Source organism: Ipomoea nil, unplaced genomic scaffold (assembly GCF_001879475.1).
Source record: "Ipomoea nil cultivar Tokyo-kokei standard unplaced genomic scaffold, Asagao_1.1 scaffold3087, whole genome shotgun sequence".
Taxonomy (NCBI): domain Eukaryota; kingdom Viridiplantae; phylum Streptophyta; class Magnoliopsida; order Solanales; family Convolvulaceae; genus Ipomoea; species Ipomoea nil.
Genome location: NW_017619515.1, coordinates 1,565,651 through 1,582,889, shown reverse-complemented (window position 1 = coordinate 1,582,889; position 17,239 = coordinate 1,565,651). Strand labels below are relative to the sequence as shown.

Genomic DNA, 17,239 nt, shown 5'->3' with positions numbered 1-17,239 from the left:
CAAATTTTATAGATTGGCTTTCTGTGCAAAGCTTAGTCAATTTCCTGAAAGGCTTCTATGAGATGACTGTGAGAATATCTGGTTCTCTCTATGTCACTTCAAATACTTTCTTTTCTGAGATTTCTGACTTAGGTTGCATGCTGGATGACGTGGTTAACTCTGTTTCAACCTCTGAAAAGGTAAATTGTTAACATTTTCTGATTTCTGAATGTGTTTGTATGCATCTGTGAATTGTGTTTGACTTTGTGTTAATTTTTTCTGTGTTATGTCTGTTTTATAGGAAATGGGGTCCCATATGAAACAAAAATTTGAAAAATATTGGGGAGATCCTGAAAAAATGAACTTCTTGATATTCTATGCCAATATTTTGGATCCTAGGGATAAGATTGAGTACATGCCTGCCCAATTTGCCCAGTTATATGGTGATGAAAAAGGAAAATCATGCTTTGAAAAGGTTCAATCTTCTATGGTTCTGCTGTTTAATGATTATACAGCCACCTACCATGTGCAATCTGCATCCCCTACTGTGCAATTGCAATCTACCCAATCTGAACCTGTCCATTCTCAAACTTAAGTTGGAAAACCTCAGGCTATAATGAAAAGCCAGCTTAAAAAACAGAGAATGGAGTCTGGTGGAAGCAGTAAAGAAACTGAACTCCAGATTTATCTAAGTGAAAAATTAGTGGAAGATGAAGAAAATGTGGACTTTGATGTCCTAAGATGGTGGAAGGTCAACAGTGATAGATTTCCTATACTCTCTAGAATGGCAAGGGATGTGCTGGCTGTTCCCATTTCAACTGTTGCCTCTGAGAGTGCATTCAGTACTAGTGGTAGGGTATTAGATGCCTTTAGGAGTTCCTTAACTCCTAAAATTGTTGAAGCCCTAGTATGTGTACAAGATTGGTTGAGGGCACCCAATCATCCAATCTCTGTTGAGGAAAACTTGGATGATGTTGAAAGATTAGAGAAGGGTACTTCTTTTTTTTTTTTTCTAACTGTCTAGGTTTCAACTTTATAAATTGTTAATTGTTACCTTTTCTAAACTCTTTTTTGTTTTTCCTTTTTGTGCAGAATTGTCCACTGGAGCTGCTGGTTCTTTACCAAGTACTGTTGGAACACTCCCAACAATTGCTGTAATACTTTTATATAACATTGCTTTGAATGCTTTCTGACTTTCTGTTTAGTTTGATTGATAAATGTGTGGACTCTTTGAGGCAACTCAGGTAAGATTCCAGAACTGCTAAATTGCTAATTGCTAAGTGGCTTGGTAACTTTTTTATAAATGTTGCTGCCCTTACTCAGTTACATCTCTGGTATTCTGGAATTCTGGTATATCACTTCCCTTCCTCTCATATTCTCCTTTCTGTTTAGTTATGGCTATGATGATGCTTCCACCATTTATCTGAATTAAAAGGACTTTGGGTGTTTGGTATGTTGCTCTGAGACAAAACTCATGAAGCAATTTGCCCCCAACTCTTAAATGATATGAAAAAAAGCAATTTGAGCCTTTGTTATTAATTATTATTAGTTCTCTACTTCTCTTTGTCTTTATTGGCTTTAAAGTTTAAAGCCTTTAATGGTTTTATAATTGAGCAGGAAGATGAGGAATGGATGAATGCTGATTGTTGAAGGCTGATTGGTGAATGGTGACTAATGCCGAATGTTGATTGCTGACTGCTGAGTACTTTAGTAATTAGTACTTAGTAGTTTAGTGTTGTTTTAGAATTGTTGATTGTGTGTATTTTTGTGAACATCATTTTTGCTTTTTGAGCCAAAGTTGGAAACTGCAATATGTAATTGTGTATCTAAATGCCTACATAGCTTTGGTAATTTATTTTAGGGTTATTAAGTTTGTTGAACATTTTTACAGTTTTTTTTTTTTTTTGTATGTTTTATAATCCGACTTCAAACCGAAATCCGACCCCCACCCGACCGTATCCGAACATGGGAAATCCGAAAGGATTTCCCTCTTAATTCGACCGGATTGGGGTAGTTTTCCCCCATCCGAAATCCGATCGGATGAACGGTTCCCCAATCCGATCCGCCCGAACCCGTCCGCTGCACACCCCTACATGCATCCGAAATGCTTCAAAAACCATTCAATTCATCATCTAAATCATCAAGAATTGCACCCAAACACACAAATGAATAAATAAAAATGAAGAACACTTTAAGACAAAATGTGAAAATATGAAACATAATCAATTACATAAAATTATTTGAATAACACTATATTCATAAATACTTTTTAATTTTAATTTCTTTTATTTACAACTTTAAGTTTTTCTAAATTAATTTGAATACAATGAAATATAATATAAACTTGTATACTACATTAATTAAATGATTCATAAAAAGTAGACTAAAAGGTCATTTAAGTTGCTAATTAAATGATTCATAAATGGGGTGGGTATGTATTCGTCCGGGGGGAGGTGGGTGCGTTATAGGAGGTCGGCGTGTGCGATCGGTGTTTGTTGTTTGGAGGATTGTAAACCAAGTTAACTTGCCCAGACTAATAACTTGATATGTATTTTGGGTTCTCGTACTGTGCTGGTTTGGTTTTTTTTTTTTTTTTTTGGTTTTTTTGAGGGATAAAGGCCGGGTCTGGCCGGCATGTTATTTGCATGTCCGTGGTTTGGCGGGTAAGGGTGGGAGTTTGATTGTACTAGTGCGGTGATTGGCGGTGGGAGGATGGGGTTCTGAAATGGAGGTGTGAGTTGGTGATTTTATTCGTGGATTTTTTTTTTTTAATGTTCTCGTGCTATTCGCAACTAGGAGTGTGGCTTTGTTTTTTTTTTTTTTTTTTTTTTTTTTTTTTTTTACTTGTTTTCGTGAGTTTGGTGCGATGATTTGCGAATCGACTTCAGGTATGTGCATCTGAATTAGTTTAAATGGGGTGTGTGTGCGGGTTTTGTGCATACGTGTCGTGTGTGTTTAATTTTGCCGTGTATGCAACCCGACCTTTGTTTTTTTGTTTTCTTATTCTCTGTTGTTGGACCTTTATTTTGGTGCGTTCAGTGTCGTTGTTTGGTGTTTGGTGCAGTGTGCGTATAGTTCTTATGGTGGGTGCGACTTCCTATTGTGGTTAAAAATAGGCTTTTGTATTTCATTTTGTGGTCATTGGGTTTGGATTTGTGGGAAAACAGTTTAATAATGCAGTGTGCATTGCGTACTTATGGTGTGTGCGTCTTATGTCTGTGCATTACGGGTTATAGCATGTGCGAATTACATTGATTGTGGGGAATAATTTGTGCACTTGTTTGCTCAAGGTGTGTTGTAATTTGCGTTTTAAGTTCGTTTTTGTTATAAATACGTTTTTGTATTTCAGTTTCAGTTTGGTCACCGGGTTTGGGTTATTCATGGTGTATGCATTATTACGATACAGCGTGTGCATTAGCTAATAATTACAAGCACATTTTTTTTAGTACTGCATTTTTACTTGTATTAATTTCGACTCTTATGTATACTTGTTCCATTAAAACAATGCAGACTATTGGTGAAATCTTAGATGAGAAGACAACTTTGCTAGACGTGGCGCTGGATGATATCACGCGCTTTATTAAGCTACACCCGGATTGCTCCACACGTACAGATAGCGTCGTGCGGGTATTAACTGGGGCACCAGTATTTCGTACCACCAAGACTAACAACCATGTCACATTCCTTTTCTGATTCGTTTTCACCACTGGGTCCTGCACCGCACAAACATGCATGTAACATATTTTGAGTTATCAAATACATTTTTATATCACACGTCATCATTAATTCAACGCACTCATGGATCTTAGTGTGAGTTTATAACTTTATAATAATATTAAATGTTATACATCTTCTCATTTCATTACGTATCAAGTACATATGTTACAAATAACAACAACGATAGCTACTTTCGCGTAGGTGGAATGTAACTTGCACATGCTTAACAGTTAACTTGCACACTTCTCCTAACAATCAACCAGGTAGGCGATAGATAAACACTACAAGTGTACAGCACATCAAAGTTTTCATTTCCTTCTCAGAAATATTAAAAATACGCATGCACTCAGTACTCATACTCAATTTTATGCACAAGCTAACCCAACCGAACGCACAAACATGTATATCATATTAATTCATGCATGCACTAATCCACACACCAACTGCACACACACATCTAGATCGTTGCAAACTATCCCTCCAAGTAAATTCTTATTCCCATGACGCACAACCATCCTTCAAAAAAAAAAAAAAAAAAAAAACCTTATACACCCAAAATATCACCCAAAAAATGCTGAAAAAACGACCCAACAATGATATTGCAGTTTTCCAGGCTACCCGATCGTATTGCACAAACAAATGAAATTCGCACATACCTACATACACAAACGCACTCACGTAATCGAAATCTTTTTACTACTACATAACACAATATTCATTAAATTATTTGTCTCTCGTACACACAGGAATTAAAAGCTTACTATGGGTATCAGTTCCTTACACAGAATGCACACAAATGCTTGATATATTACCACTTCCTTGAATGTAACTTGCACAGGTTTAACAGTTAACTTGCACACTTCTCCTAACAATCAACCAGGTAGGCGATAGATGAACACTACAGGTGTACAACACATCAGAGTTTTTATTTCATTCTCAAAAATATTAAATACGCATGCACTCAGTACTCATACTTCATCATCTGCACACACCCTAACTATCACACGCAAACCATATACATAACCAATCCGTATATCAAAATAACAAATAATTTGCACAAGCTTAACATCATACTTGCTCTCGTCAACCACCATCAACGCAGTGAGGTGGTAGAGGAAGACTACACAAATTAACCACGTTCATACTATACAAGTTTTTTCACAAATACGAAGCTATAACAACGTTTCGCACAATCTTCCATGTTAACAACCACTACCGTTTGATATCAAAACACCCCTCGCGGTGCATAGGAAGCTATGAACAACGCACGCGGTACCTATATTATGTAAGACGAATTCAAAAACACGCCACACGAATGCACTCATTAAACAATCTTAAACAAATGCACAGACTCAACCCGCACAACGCACACCCTAACGACAACAAGTGCATACACCTAATACCATTATCAATCATTAGTCTAGATCCGTTGCACAAACCTGATTCCGTATACGCCATCAACGCTGCCGCAAAAAATGGCTACAACACTAGGTTTCTGCTCACGGTGGCTGTGTAAGTATTTTCCCTATATACAATATATTATAATATATTGTATTATTGGGTGGCTGTGGTGCAAGTAGGAGATTGAGTCAATTAGTGACTTAATCTGTTATGCAACTCAGGATATTCAGTTAAGCTTTAACTGAATATCTGCCTATGTTGATGGCATGTAGGCTTCTAAGCAAAATAGTCCTCCCACAGCTCCCGGGTTTAGGACACGTACCATCACGTATTCGGGAGAGAAGTGGTAGACAAAACGACACTAACCTTTATTCTGCAGGTTTACCATCTCGTGGCAATACCAACGACTATGGCTGGGGATATTTGGGCGATCCTAAAGCTTCCGCTGTAACGAGGCAGGTTACTCGTTTATTACAGTTTGTGTTAGTCTTAATATTATTATCTAACATTTGGTATCAGAGCCCTAAAAATCTCTGCCTGGTTGATTAATCGGTAACAAATATATATTTTGAAAATATATTTGTTTTTGTTTTCTGGAAAAGCAACGAACTGTATAAATGTATAATTCCATGCAAAATTCCAGGCTTGCCTAAGCATATTACAGTACATAATTTATTTATTTTTTCGGATATGTACTGCCAGTTTTGTTGTTTTTGGTTTGTCAGTACCGTGGACTCGCAATGGTCGTGACGGGGAAAAATGGCTAACGAGAGGCAAATCCGTTTCGGAATATTGGGCTGTGCCACCGTAGCGCGCAAGCTGGCCGGGGCTATATCGCTGGCTCCGAACGCTACCATCTCCACCGTGGCCAGCCGCACGGCGGAGAAAGCCGCAGCGTTTGCCGCAGAGACCGAGTGCTCCGCCACCGTGAAAATTTACGACAGCTACGATGCCGTGCTGGATGATCCGGATGTGGACGCCGTTTACATCCCTCTCCCCACCAGCCTCCACGTGCGGATGTTCATAGTGATTATAATGCTCCTTATTACTATTAATATTTTAATTAATGATAACATTATTTTTATGGTATTAAGACATTAATTGTTTCCAAATTGATTTATGTGGCATTTATTTTCAGACTTAAGTTTTATTACATTTTACAGTTATATCCAAAAATGTTTTAAAGGTTAACAGTTTTAACTATTGTTTTCCATATTTAGTCTCCAAATTAGCATAATAATATTATTATGGCTATTTATTGCTTTTTTGGTTTATTTGCAATTTTATGCCATTAACAATATTATTAATTGAGTTTTGGAGAGTGATTTTTTTTAATCAATTCAGATTTTGGAAGAACATGTTTTCTTGGCAATTTATTTAGTATTTGAATTATGATTTTAGATGTCATTGGCCACATTTAGTTAAGTATGAATAATTGAATACACATTTAGTGTTTTTCATACTCTTTAAATTGTTTTATGCTTTTAATCACATTAAGTGCATAATATTAAGTTTAATTATGCAGTTGAGATTTGTGAGATTTTATTTACGAATAAAACATATACTATGGCTTGATATTTGTGAATTTAGCCTGTTTCTCACAAAGTTGATTTTATGCAATTAAAACTTTTCCACGTGGGCTTATAGTTTTTAACCTTTCAAAGTATACATCTATTATATTATTATTCAAATTTTGAATTTCTTTGGTTAGAAATCATACTAGTTTTGAATATTAATTGTATACTTTGAGGTTATTGCTCATATTTAAAATTGTTTTGGTTTATGCAATTTATTTAGAATATATGAGTTTAATGTTTGATTTTATGCATACTTGTCCACTGCATAATATTCTATTTTTTTTTAATTATGCAATTTTATTATGCCTTTAGAAATGCATACTTTAGGATGGAATTATATTAGTTCCTTATTAAGTTGGACCTATGCATAAAACTTTAGCTGCGGTAGTGCCTGAATTTAAGCACGTTTAGTCCGCTAATTTAGTTCATCAATTTAAAGCCTTATCCATAAGTGAATCTACAATTGTATAGATCTCCCAAACGATTTTACTTCAAACATGACAACACATGACTTAGGGAAGTTTCTTGGGGAGGAATACTAGTTCTATGGCCCTGGCTTAAAAGCCTTGTTGCTACTAGTCCCCTTGCGACGCTACTCTGTCTAAGGAGTTGGTATTTAACCGAGCTTCGTCTCGACCAACTTTCCTGGGAGTATGCCTAATAATTGTATATCATGTGTTGGTTTAATTTGTTTGTTAGGCTTTAACTTCCCCTTTTGCCAAGTGATTACAATTTCTAGATTAATTAAAGAGTAGCCACAGCATCTTTAATTTACTAAAAATTGTCTAAAGTTCAAATCACATAAAGATGGCAATGATAAATGCCTAGTGATCCTATAATTTTAATTAGTTGGGGAGTAGCCACAGCATCCTTAATAAGTTAAAATTATATATTGAGTTGTTGGGTCACATAAAATTTGATAAATGTCTAGTGATCTTATAATTCTAATTAGTTGGGGAGTAGCCACAGCATCCTTAATCAGTTAAAATTATATATTGAGATGTTAGGGTCATATAAAGTTTTAGACATATCAATTGTGATTAATTGTATGTAATATGATGGAATTTAGCCCACAGGCAATTTCGTTATATTTGTATGATTAATTAGGATGAAATACTGAACTATGATCATAATTTAGCCCACAGGCAATTATGTATCGGAATGTAGTTTAGTAGTTTTATCAGTAATGATAGAAATAAAGAATTTTACTTACTTTATGAATAATTCTCATCTCTATCATGAAGCTTAATTTTATGATGTAAACTTTAGGTCATATATCTTAATTTGCCCACAGGGATTAAGATAAGGAACATGATCTCTTAAGTTTTTTTGTCATAATGGTTGTAATGAATCTAATTGAATTAAAACTTCAGCCCACATGCAAGTTTTATGTCACTTGATTCTTCAACTCATTTGCTAATTATTTCATCATAAAATTTCAGTTGGGTCTAATTGAGTAGAGCTTTAGCCCACAGGCAAGCTTTATGTCACTAGATTCTTCTGACTATTTAGTAATTGAGATAAAATACTATCATAAGTGTTTAATTGAATTTAATAGAATTAAAACTTTAGCCCACAGGCAAGTTTTATGTCAATAAATTCATCAACCCATTAGATAATAACTTTATCTCAATTTCTTAGAATTTATAAATTTAGTTCAATTATAATTCTAAATTTCGTGGTTTGCATTGGCAAAACATGTATTTAGTCACTTCCCAAAATTTAGATACACCTTTTATTTAATTATTGTTCACGAAGCTTACTTGGTTATTTGGACTAACTATAGTAAGTTGCGTGGTATGATATACCTCTTATGGATTCCAATAATAAAATATATCTTCTTAGCCGAATTCCAACTTGGTTTTGGAAGGCGTATTTTATTATTTTAGTATGTCCAACTATGGTGGAGAATCATGTCCTCATTAATTATTCATTTAGTTAGACTATAATTAGAACCAAATATTGATTATTTAGTATGCCCAACTAATGGTGGAGAATTATATCTTCATTATTTAGTTGGTCAAATCAATTATGAGTGTTATATCATTAATTTGGCTAAAGAATATCTTAATCAGTGGGAGTGATCATTTAGAAAAGATCATTAAGATACTCCACTAAAGCTGATGGATTTAGTTGTTTTCATACATTCCAAATTGGGTTGTGCGTCCAACAATAAGTCCAAAAGTTTCCACAAGTATTAATTAATTTTTTGTTCTTATAATTCATAAGTTCATTTCATTGAACGTTTGGTTGTACAACATATTTATGAAAATGTTGTAACAATATTAATGAATTTATTAGAACGAAATCATTTAACTTGTGGTGCACTGCCAATTAATAAATTCTTTAGCAATTAACAGAGTCTTTAGTTTCTTCAAAATTGATCCTGGGCCATTTTTGGTTTGTAAGGCTCAAAACAATTTTGCAAGACCTATAAGTAAGACTCGTAATGTTCAATTAATTTCGAGGGGGACCTTGAGATTATTTGGGAAGTTGGTGTATGTTTAAGATTCTAAATTATTGACTTAGACCTTATGGTTTATGTCATTGGAATGTTTCTGTGACTTCTATCTTTTGGGCTATCTTAATGAGTGGGAGTGACAGACGTGTGAACTCCAAGCTCTTAGCCGTTAGAGGTAGTGTTTATGTTAACTTATAAACAAGTCATAGAATATAGTTAGCATTATGCTAACATTAAGAGATCTCTACTTAAGGCATGCTTCTAAGATTTTGGAGATCATACAGTGAATTTGGATGGTTTCTTCCTTCAGTTGTGCACATAATATATTTTGAGAAACATCCATTAAGGGACTAAGAATAAACGTAGGGTTTGTTCATAAAGAACCTAAGTTAGAGAATTTAAATGCATGTGATCATAGTAGATACTACTCACTTGATTAGTAGATGACGTATTACTATGGTTCTTGTATTTTGTTCTTTAATGAAGGTTGTGCCAGTACTTGCACCAAGTGGGAGAATGTAAGTATTTTCCCTATATACAATATATTATAATATATTGTATTATTGGGTGGCTGTGGTGCAAGTAGGAGATTGAGTCAATTAGTGACTTAATCTGTTATGCAACTCAGGATATTCAGTTAAACTTTAACTGAATATCTGCCTATGTTGATGACATGTAGGCTTCTAAGCAAAATAGTCCTCCCACAGCTCCCGGGTTTAGGACACGTACCATCACGTATTCGGGAGAGAAGTGATAGACAAAACGACACTAACCTTTATTCTGCAGGTTTACCATCTCGTGGCAATACCAACGACTATGGCTGGGGATATTTGGGCGATCCTAAAGCTTCCGCTGTAACGAGGCAGGTTACTCGTTTATTACAATTTGTGTTAGTCTTAATATTATTATCTAACAGGCTGTAGTACAGCTCTCCCCAATATTTCTAATTTATATTACCATTAATATATGTCTATTCATATGGAATATATTCCAATTTATTTGTAACAAAAAATAACAAGAATATTGTAATTACTTCTTCACCCTTATGAATACATTACTACCTTAATTGCATTGCAAATCTCTTTAAATCTCACCCTTCTATTTGTCATGATTTAATGGATGAGATTAGATCTTATTATCTCATCCATCTAGGTGACCTCATGGGATCCGGAGCCTATATATATATATATATATATATATATATGGATGAGGTGGGGGAGGGGCAGCTGCCCCACTGCCTATATAGTACAGTGGCTCCACCCCAGGTCACATACATAATTAATTTCAACAACTAACTCTACTGACTACTATAAAGTTTCACACATATATGACTAAATATTACAATACTATTAGAAAAGGTTTACATTAGTGAGAAGCAGAGAGAGAAGCGGTGCTGAGAAGATGATGAAGAAGAAGGATTGAGAAGCAGAGAAGGAAAAGTGATATTATTGATGAAGATACATTGGTTTATATATGGGAAAATAAAAGAATAAAAGAGGAAGGGAGGATATTATTATTTTTATCCTCCAACACCCCTGTGGAGCGTGTAGATCCTACACGTCCAGCTTAGATACAAAAGAACAAAAATGGTGTCAGCATGGCCTTCCCTAGCGGCAACCATAACAGCAATAACTCCAAGGAACGTCTTCAAGTCTTTCCCAGATGCAATGTCTCGAAGTCTAGCTAAATCTGTATTGATTTCAATCCCAGATAGCAGTTGCAAAAACAAGCACACCAGCAGAAACCTTCTTGTCCCTCCGGAGGAAAAATGTCAGCAGGTTTTCCAGCTTTACACTTTGAATCAGGTGATGATGAGTTGAGCTTTGCCAACAATAGCCTCTCATACAGTATTTGGTGAAGTCTAAAAAACACATAAAACGAGTCATTTCCATAAAAGACACGCAGACACTTCTTTGCACCCTTACATGGTGCAGGTGCAGCCACCACATGCTTTGTTAAAGGCTTTGAAGCAAGCAAACAACGGTCGGCTAAGGGCAATGATGAGCCATCTCCAACGAAATGTGCATCATTTGTGCCCTCAGCCTCACCTTCACTCTATGTTTTTCCATCAACTTCATCTTGTTCTGCATCTTCCTCTTCTTCAGGCTCTTCTCTTGAGCACTCGTCTGCAGCAGATTCACTGCCAGAAACATCATCACTAGCCACAAATGCATTATCGCTATCCTCATCATCAGCATCTCCACCATCTTCAAAATCACCATTTGGTGATAACTCACCCTCTTCCTTTTCATTTTTAGATGGATCCACAGAAACCTCATTATATCCATTAATTCTAGAACCTTTTACAAATCCTTCATTTGCCAAAGCAGCAGCTCGGTAATTCTCACCACCCTCTGATGATGGTATATCATCCATATTACACTTGACTCCATTACCATCCTCAATGGTCCCATTACCAGGCCTTGCAGAACGCCCTAAAGTGGATTCCACTATTGACCGTCCATGTACCAGAACTGTGACTACAACTTTGGAAACTTTGTCAATCAAAAACTTGGATGCATCATCCACAAGCTTTCTCACGACCTGAGAAGATATTTTTTCAGCAGTAAACTGCTTACCAATAGCTGAGCAATCAAATTTAACGTTTCCATTCTCATCCCTAATAACATCATAGGAAACCTGCTTAGACTCCTTATAAAAAACGACACTGCACTCTGCAGCAATGTTTCAGCTCAATTTAGATGCATTAGCATCGGCAGCCACAATCAAGTCACGAATTGAATGCTCGTTCAAAACGAACTTAAAATTGTTAAAAACTTTCAACAAATTCTGAGCTGTTATCTCCCGCCACATCTTCTGCGGCTCCACTCCCGGCGCCGTCTCCTCACCGGTGGCGGCATTGGCTCGAAGGCGACGGCGAGACAGAGAAACGGCGTCCTTGAGTTCTGTCTCCAGCAACGCCGCTTCCTCTGCTCCAACTCCGGTGATGCTCTTCTCTGTTTCTCTCCGAACGAATTTCGGATCGAAAGACACAACCGCTGTGGCTGAATCGGAGGATTGTTCCATCTGTTTTTGGCTAAGAACTCCTTCCTTCCGCTGCGGAACGGCTGTGGAGGTCATCTGAACCTGAACTGGTGATTGAATGACCGGGAACAACGGACAAACTCCGTGGATCGCCTTCCGCTGCGGATCGGCTATGGAAGTCCGCTGCTCCGAACTCAGATTCCTCTGCGAAATCCTTGGTGATGCTAATCAGACTGGTGCGTCGGCATTGTTGTTACTCTGCGTAACAATAATCCTCTGTGGATTGCTGGGCGATGCGCGAACACGGTTGATCGAGTTCCTCTGCGGAACTAACTCTGGACCAACACGAGTAGGGAATCGCATGACTGGAGACTGTGTGGCTGGAGATTGTGCGACCGGAGTGGTCTCTTGATTCACGCCGGCGACACTAGAAGCGGCGGTGGCGTAGGATCGCCGCTCTGATACCATATTGGAAAAGGTTTACATTAATGAGAAGCAGAGAGAGAAGTGGTGCTGAGAAGATGAAGATGAAGGATCGAGAAGTAGAGAAGGAAAAGTGATATTATTGATGAAGATACATTGGTTTATATCAATGTTTTTATCCTCCAACAAATACTTTAACAAAAATATTTTCACATGCGAAATGTATAAAATAACATATACTCACAATTCAAAAGTACTATTCGCCAACCAAGCAACTAGAAATAGTTAGTAACCAATACTCGTATGTGTGTGGCATGCATGTTCGAAATCTAGATTAGTTTCATAGTAGTGGTCATCATCTTTGCTCCATTGTACTCTTCCTTGTATTTGATTATTCAACTTGAAGTATTCTTCCCAAATATTCCCTTAGATGCAGAACATATAAAGAGAGAAAATAAAAAAGGATCAGATCAGATCACGTACATATATAACTTAAAATTCAAGACTTCAATTGATAATCAAAAGCTATCATCTGATCTTCTTCAATTCATACAAAATTTGCTTTGCTTAAATAGAAGATTACATTACATACAGAAAATAGGGGGGACTCCAAAGTAATAAAAACATTCTTCCCAAAGAAAGGAAAAATAACATAATAAATAGGATGCAATAAATAAATAAATATTAAGAATATATATAGTTGGTAACCAATTAATTTGTCATTCAATTCAATTCTAGCATCCATGTATATATACCTTAGCTTGTCTTTCAGCATTGAAGGCATACATAGACACTTCAGTGTGTCTACATCTGGTTCATCATCATATTCAGGTCCCACGATTATGATCTATATATATAAATGAAAAACAGAATGCAAATTAAGAATGAAGAAATTAAAGTGAAATGAGATATATATTAATGAAGCTAAGGATGACTACAAGGCTAAACACATGTAAAGAAAATTATACTACGCAGCTTCTAACCTAAAAATAGCTTCAATTCTAACCTCAAAAGCTTGGCCTAGTCTGTTTCTTTTACGTTGGAGATCCTCTGCAGAATTGACAACGGAAGGACAACACTGCTGGAACTCAATTGACTTCAAGAACCAAATATGTTCCATAGTATGAGGGATACTTTCCAAACAATAACAAAATCTTAGGACTAAGCGCTCAAGCCAAAGAAACGAATATTCATCAGCTCTCCATCGCTTGAGCGTTTTATCTTCGAGAAGCAAGAATTGTAATTTAGGAAATCCTCTTGCTTCTACTTCCCATACTTTCCCATGAAACACATTTTTCAACTTGAGAAATTCAAGCTTAGGTAACATGCCAATTACCGTTAAATAGCTATTCGAAAGGTTAATACCATTCAAGCTCAACTTCTTTAGTTGTGAAGGAAATACATATGATTTTGGAAGGGTTACAACATCGTCTAACGAAACTGAAATTGCTAGCCTCTCAAGTCGTTTCAAATATTCAAGATTATCCAAAATAATTGGATTGTTGCGGGATACAAATATTTTCAAATTTTTAATGTTCGGAAACCTGCAATATACTCTTGTTCTGCAATGAGTTGGACACACCCAAGATAATGTTAGCATATTATCTTTATCCATGCTTGGAGGATCAATCACATACGATTTGTCAAGTTTAAGATGTTGTAACTGCGGTGACTCCCAAATTGTTGAAGGCAAATGAATAGTAGGTGTTCCAAGTTGGGATTCTTTACTAGAAACAACTAGTGTCTGCAAGTTTCGATTGGTTGACACTACGTACTCAAGACCCTCAAACCATTCAGATACAGATAGGTATCTCAAAAAAACTAAATCCTGTAAGCGTGTTGGCACTCCTTGAAGAAATGAAGATGGAACAAAAGCCAAAACTCTAAGCAACTTGAAAGATACAAATATTTCAGCATCTTCTTGAAAGAAGAAAATGGAACGAGGGTTGTTTGTTTTAAACAACACATAATAGTCAAATTTATGTGTGTATAAACTTAACCAGCGGCATGAATTTGCAAACATGCTAAATGGCCCTAGTGGAAGTTGCCGAGTATTTAAAGCACATAAAATGCCCTCTTTCTGAGCTTCTCTTACGCAAAAGCTATGCAAGGCACTATGCATCCTACAATTCTTAATTTTTCCAGAAGAACTCCAATTGTCAAATAGAATAAGACTTCTATCAATGAACTCTTGTAAATACTCATAAGCTCGACTTTCTAACTCCTTACACTCCAATGGCTTAATAAATCCCTCAGCAATCCATAACCTAATAAGTAGTTTCACTTTGATTGCACTACGTTTTGGAAAGACTCCAAAATATAGAAAGCAAACTTTTAAATGTTCTAGCAATTGATTGTAAGTGAGGGTGAGTGCGTTGCTATCTAGAACCCCAAGCAACTCTATTTCCTTTTGAACCTTCTTCCATTCTTGTTTTATGTTGTCACACTTAGATAGACGTTCTGCAACTACAAGTATTGAGTGCGGCAATCCTTCACATGTCTCTACAATTTGGCTCCTAATTTTTTTAAATTTAGATGCCATATGTAGTTCCAAAAAAGGGTTATTGCTAAATAATTCCCAACTTTCTTCTGAATTTAGCAAAGACATGTGATGGACATAGAAACTTGGGTGGCAATATTCCTCACCAGAATCCCTCCTTAAATGCGTAGTGGTTTGCACTAGGCGACTTCCATTATGATCTCCAACAGGAAGATATCCTCTTATATCATACCAAGCTTGAGTGTTGCATAAGTTATCCAAAACAATTAGAAACCTCTTACCTCTCAAGAAGTTGTATACCTGCCTAGCTGCTACATCATCATCATCAGGAATGTTTGTCTCCTTTGTTAGTGTCCAAAGAAGGTCGTGTAGTGTTTGGGTCTTGTTGTATTCCCCAGTCATGGTAACCCAACCTCGTACATCGAAGTGTAATGCAACCTTTGGATTATTATAGACACTTGTAGCTAAAGTTGTTTTTCCTATACCGGTCATACCAAGAATTGTGATTACTTTGAATCTAAATTCCCCGTATTCATAGGCGATGAGTTTATCCACTATCAGCATATGATCACGTTGACGACCCACCATTGTGCCCCCCTCAAGCATCACCGGAGAATGTTTTATCCAAGGAATCAGTGCTCCTTCACTTTCATTCTTCACTGCTTCTTTGCTTATGCTGCTACTATGTTTCAGCAACTCTGCTGCGTTTTCTGCCGCTTCTCTCAAGATGTGGTGGAGTTGCTGAGAAGCTTTTTGTTGGTCCTCTGCGTTCTTGGCCAGAAGAAAGTTGCTTAGTTGTATTTCGATTTGATCTTCGGCTTCCAGTGCGAAGTCTCTGATCTCCATCTCCAAATCTCTGGTTGCAGGGCCACCCCCAGATTTCTCGTGCACAAAAGCTTGCAAAGATGAAATCTTTTCAAACAAAGAATTGATTGATATGGATGCTTCATCATCAAGAGGAACCCTTGGATTATTGGGTTGCAGAAACTCCAACTTCATTGTTGCACTGAGAGAAGTCAAAGCAACAGATGCCATCTCTCTCTCTCTCTCTCAAATTATTCAGATCTGTATTGAGTGGGTCTGGCCACAACCCTCCAAACATTGCATAAAAAGATGATGAAGGTGGTCTGATCTGCTTCTTAAAATATTGTTTTAATTTCTCTCATCTGTAAAACTTTGTCTCCACCAATGGTACGGTGCACATTGAAGTATTATGAGAAAAGTAACAATTAGGCCATCAAACTTTACATCAAAAGTCAATTAGGTGCTCAAACTTTTTAAAGTTGCAATTAGGTACATAAACAAGTCAAATTAGTTCATTAAGACTCATTTACCTATTAGTGACCTGTAATACCAGGTCACTTAAATTCCAGCAATAAAAATTTACAACGAAGACCAAAACGTCGTCGAAGAAGGCGTGGCCATCTTTGGTGACTGGAGATGGCCATCTCTGGTGACTGGAGATGGCCATCGCTGTTGACAGAGTAAATGGACAGAGCAGGTGTAACACCCCGTTTTTTTAACACTAGAGCTTAGATAGATTACAAGGTTACGCAGCAGAATAAACAAAAGGATTCTATTAAAACAAGATAAAACTAGAATCCTCAAACACTACATTTGCCATAATGATGAAACAAATCCTCCCAAACCATACTCATAAGCAACATTTGTCATTTAAACCCAACACAAGAACCGTAACAAATTATGCCCAAATCACACGTAGTAAAATGATAGATCATGCTTTATATTAAAAATGGTTTAATTGTACACATATCACATTAACATTTAGACACAATCGAACCAAGTTTCCGAATTCCACAAGCCACACAGGCCCATGAGTTTGGCCTGACGCAAGGCCTGTATCAACAGAGCACAAGGCTCTGTGTATAGGCCCGTGACTGCGCAAGACTATGTGGTGGGACTCAAGAGTTTCTTCGTCTCCAGCCATGGAGACGAAGAAAATTTCTTCGTCTCTGACCATCTTTTTTTAAATAATAATTTTAAATAATATTTTAAATTAGGAATGACTTGCTAGAAATCTAAAATCTATAAATTGGATTAATTATATAGAATTGATTGGTTTAGGGATCCAATTATAACTTTTTTAGGTTCATCGACCTGATTACATTATTATGTACAATTCAATGGCTTATTTGACCCGTATTTCTATCATTTTCTATTTACAAATTCATTGGA

The 17,239-nt window shown here is 36.5% G+C and overlaps 1 protein-coding gene and 1 long non-coding RNA gene across 3 annotated transcripts; one reads left to right on the top strand and one right to left on the bottom strand.

Moving 5' to 3' along the window:
• The first annotated feature begins 288 nt into the window (after positions 1-288).
• On the top strand, positions 289-9,292 carry LOC109166258. Its single transcript, XR_002051630.1, has 3 exons — positions 289-454; positions 7,077-7,079; positions 9,279-9,292. It is a non-coding gene; the product is annotated as an uncharacterized LOC109166258 (long non-coding RNA).
• A 1,288-nt stretch (positions 9,293-10,580) lies between these two features.
• On the bottom strand, positions 10,581-16,106 carry LOC109166246 (putative late blight resistance protein homolog R1A-4). 2 transcript variants are annotated; one of them, XR_002051624.1, is made up of 4 exons: positions 13,550-16,106; positions 13,299-13,390; positions 12,788-12,968; positions 10,581-12,578 (listed from the first exon to the last, which is right to left on the bottom strand). XR_002051624.1 is itself a non-coding variant. In XM_019315169.1 (3 exons), exons 1-3 carry the CDS (start codon positions 16,076-16,078, stop codon positions 12,935-12,937), a joined length of 2,655 nt encoding a protein of 884 aa, XP_019170714.1. In that variant the 5' UTR covers positions 16,079-16,106; the 3' UTR covers positions 12,730-12,934. The 2 variants fall into 2 exon arrangements, 1 of the variants encoding a protein (XP_019170714.1); XM_019315169.1 differs by lacking the exon at positions 10,581-12,578 and having other exon boundaries at positions 12,730-12,968.
• Between the last annotated feature and the right edge of the window lie 1,133 nt (positions 16,107-17,239).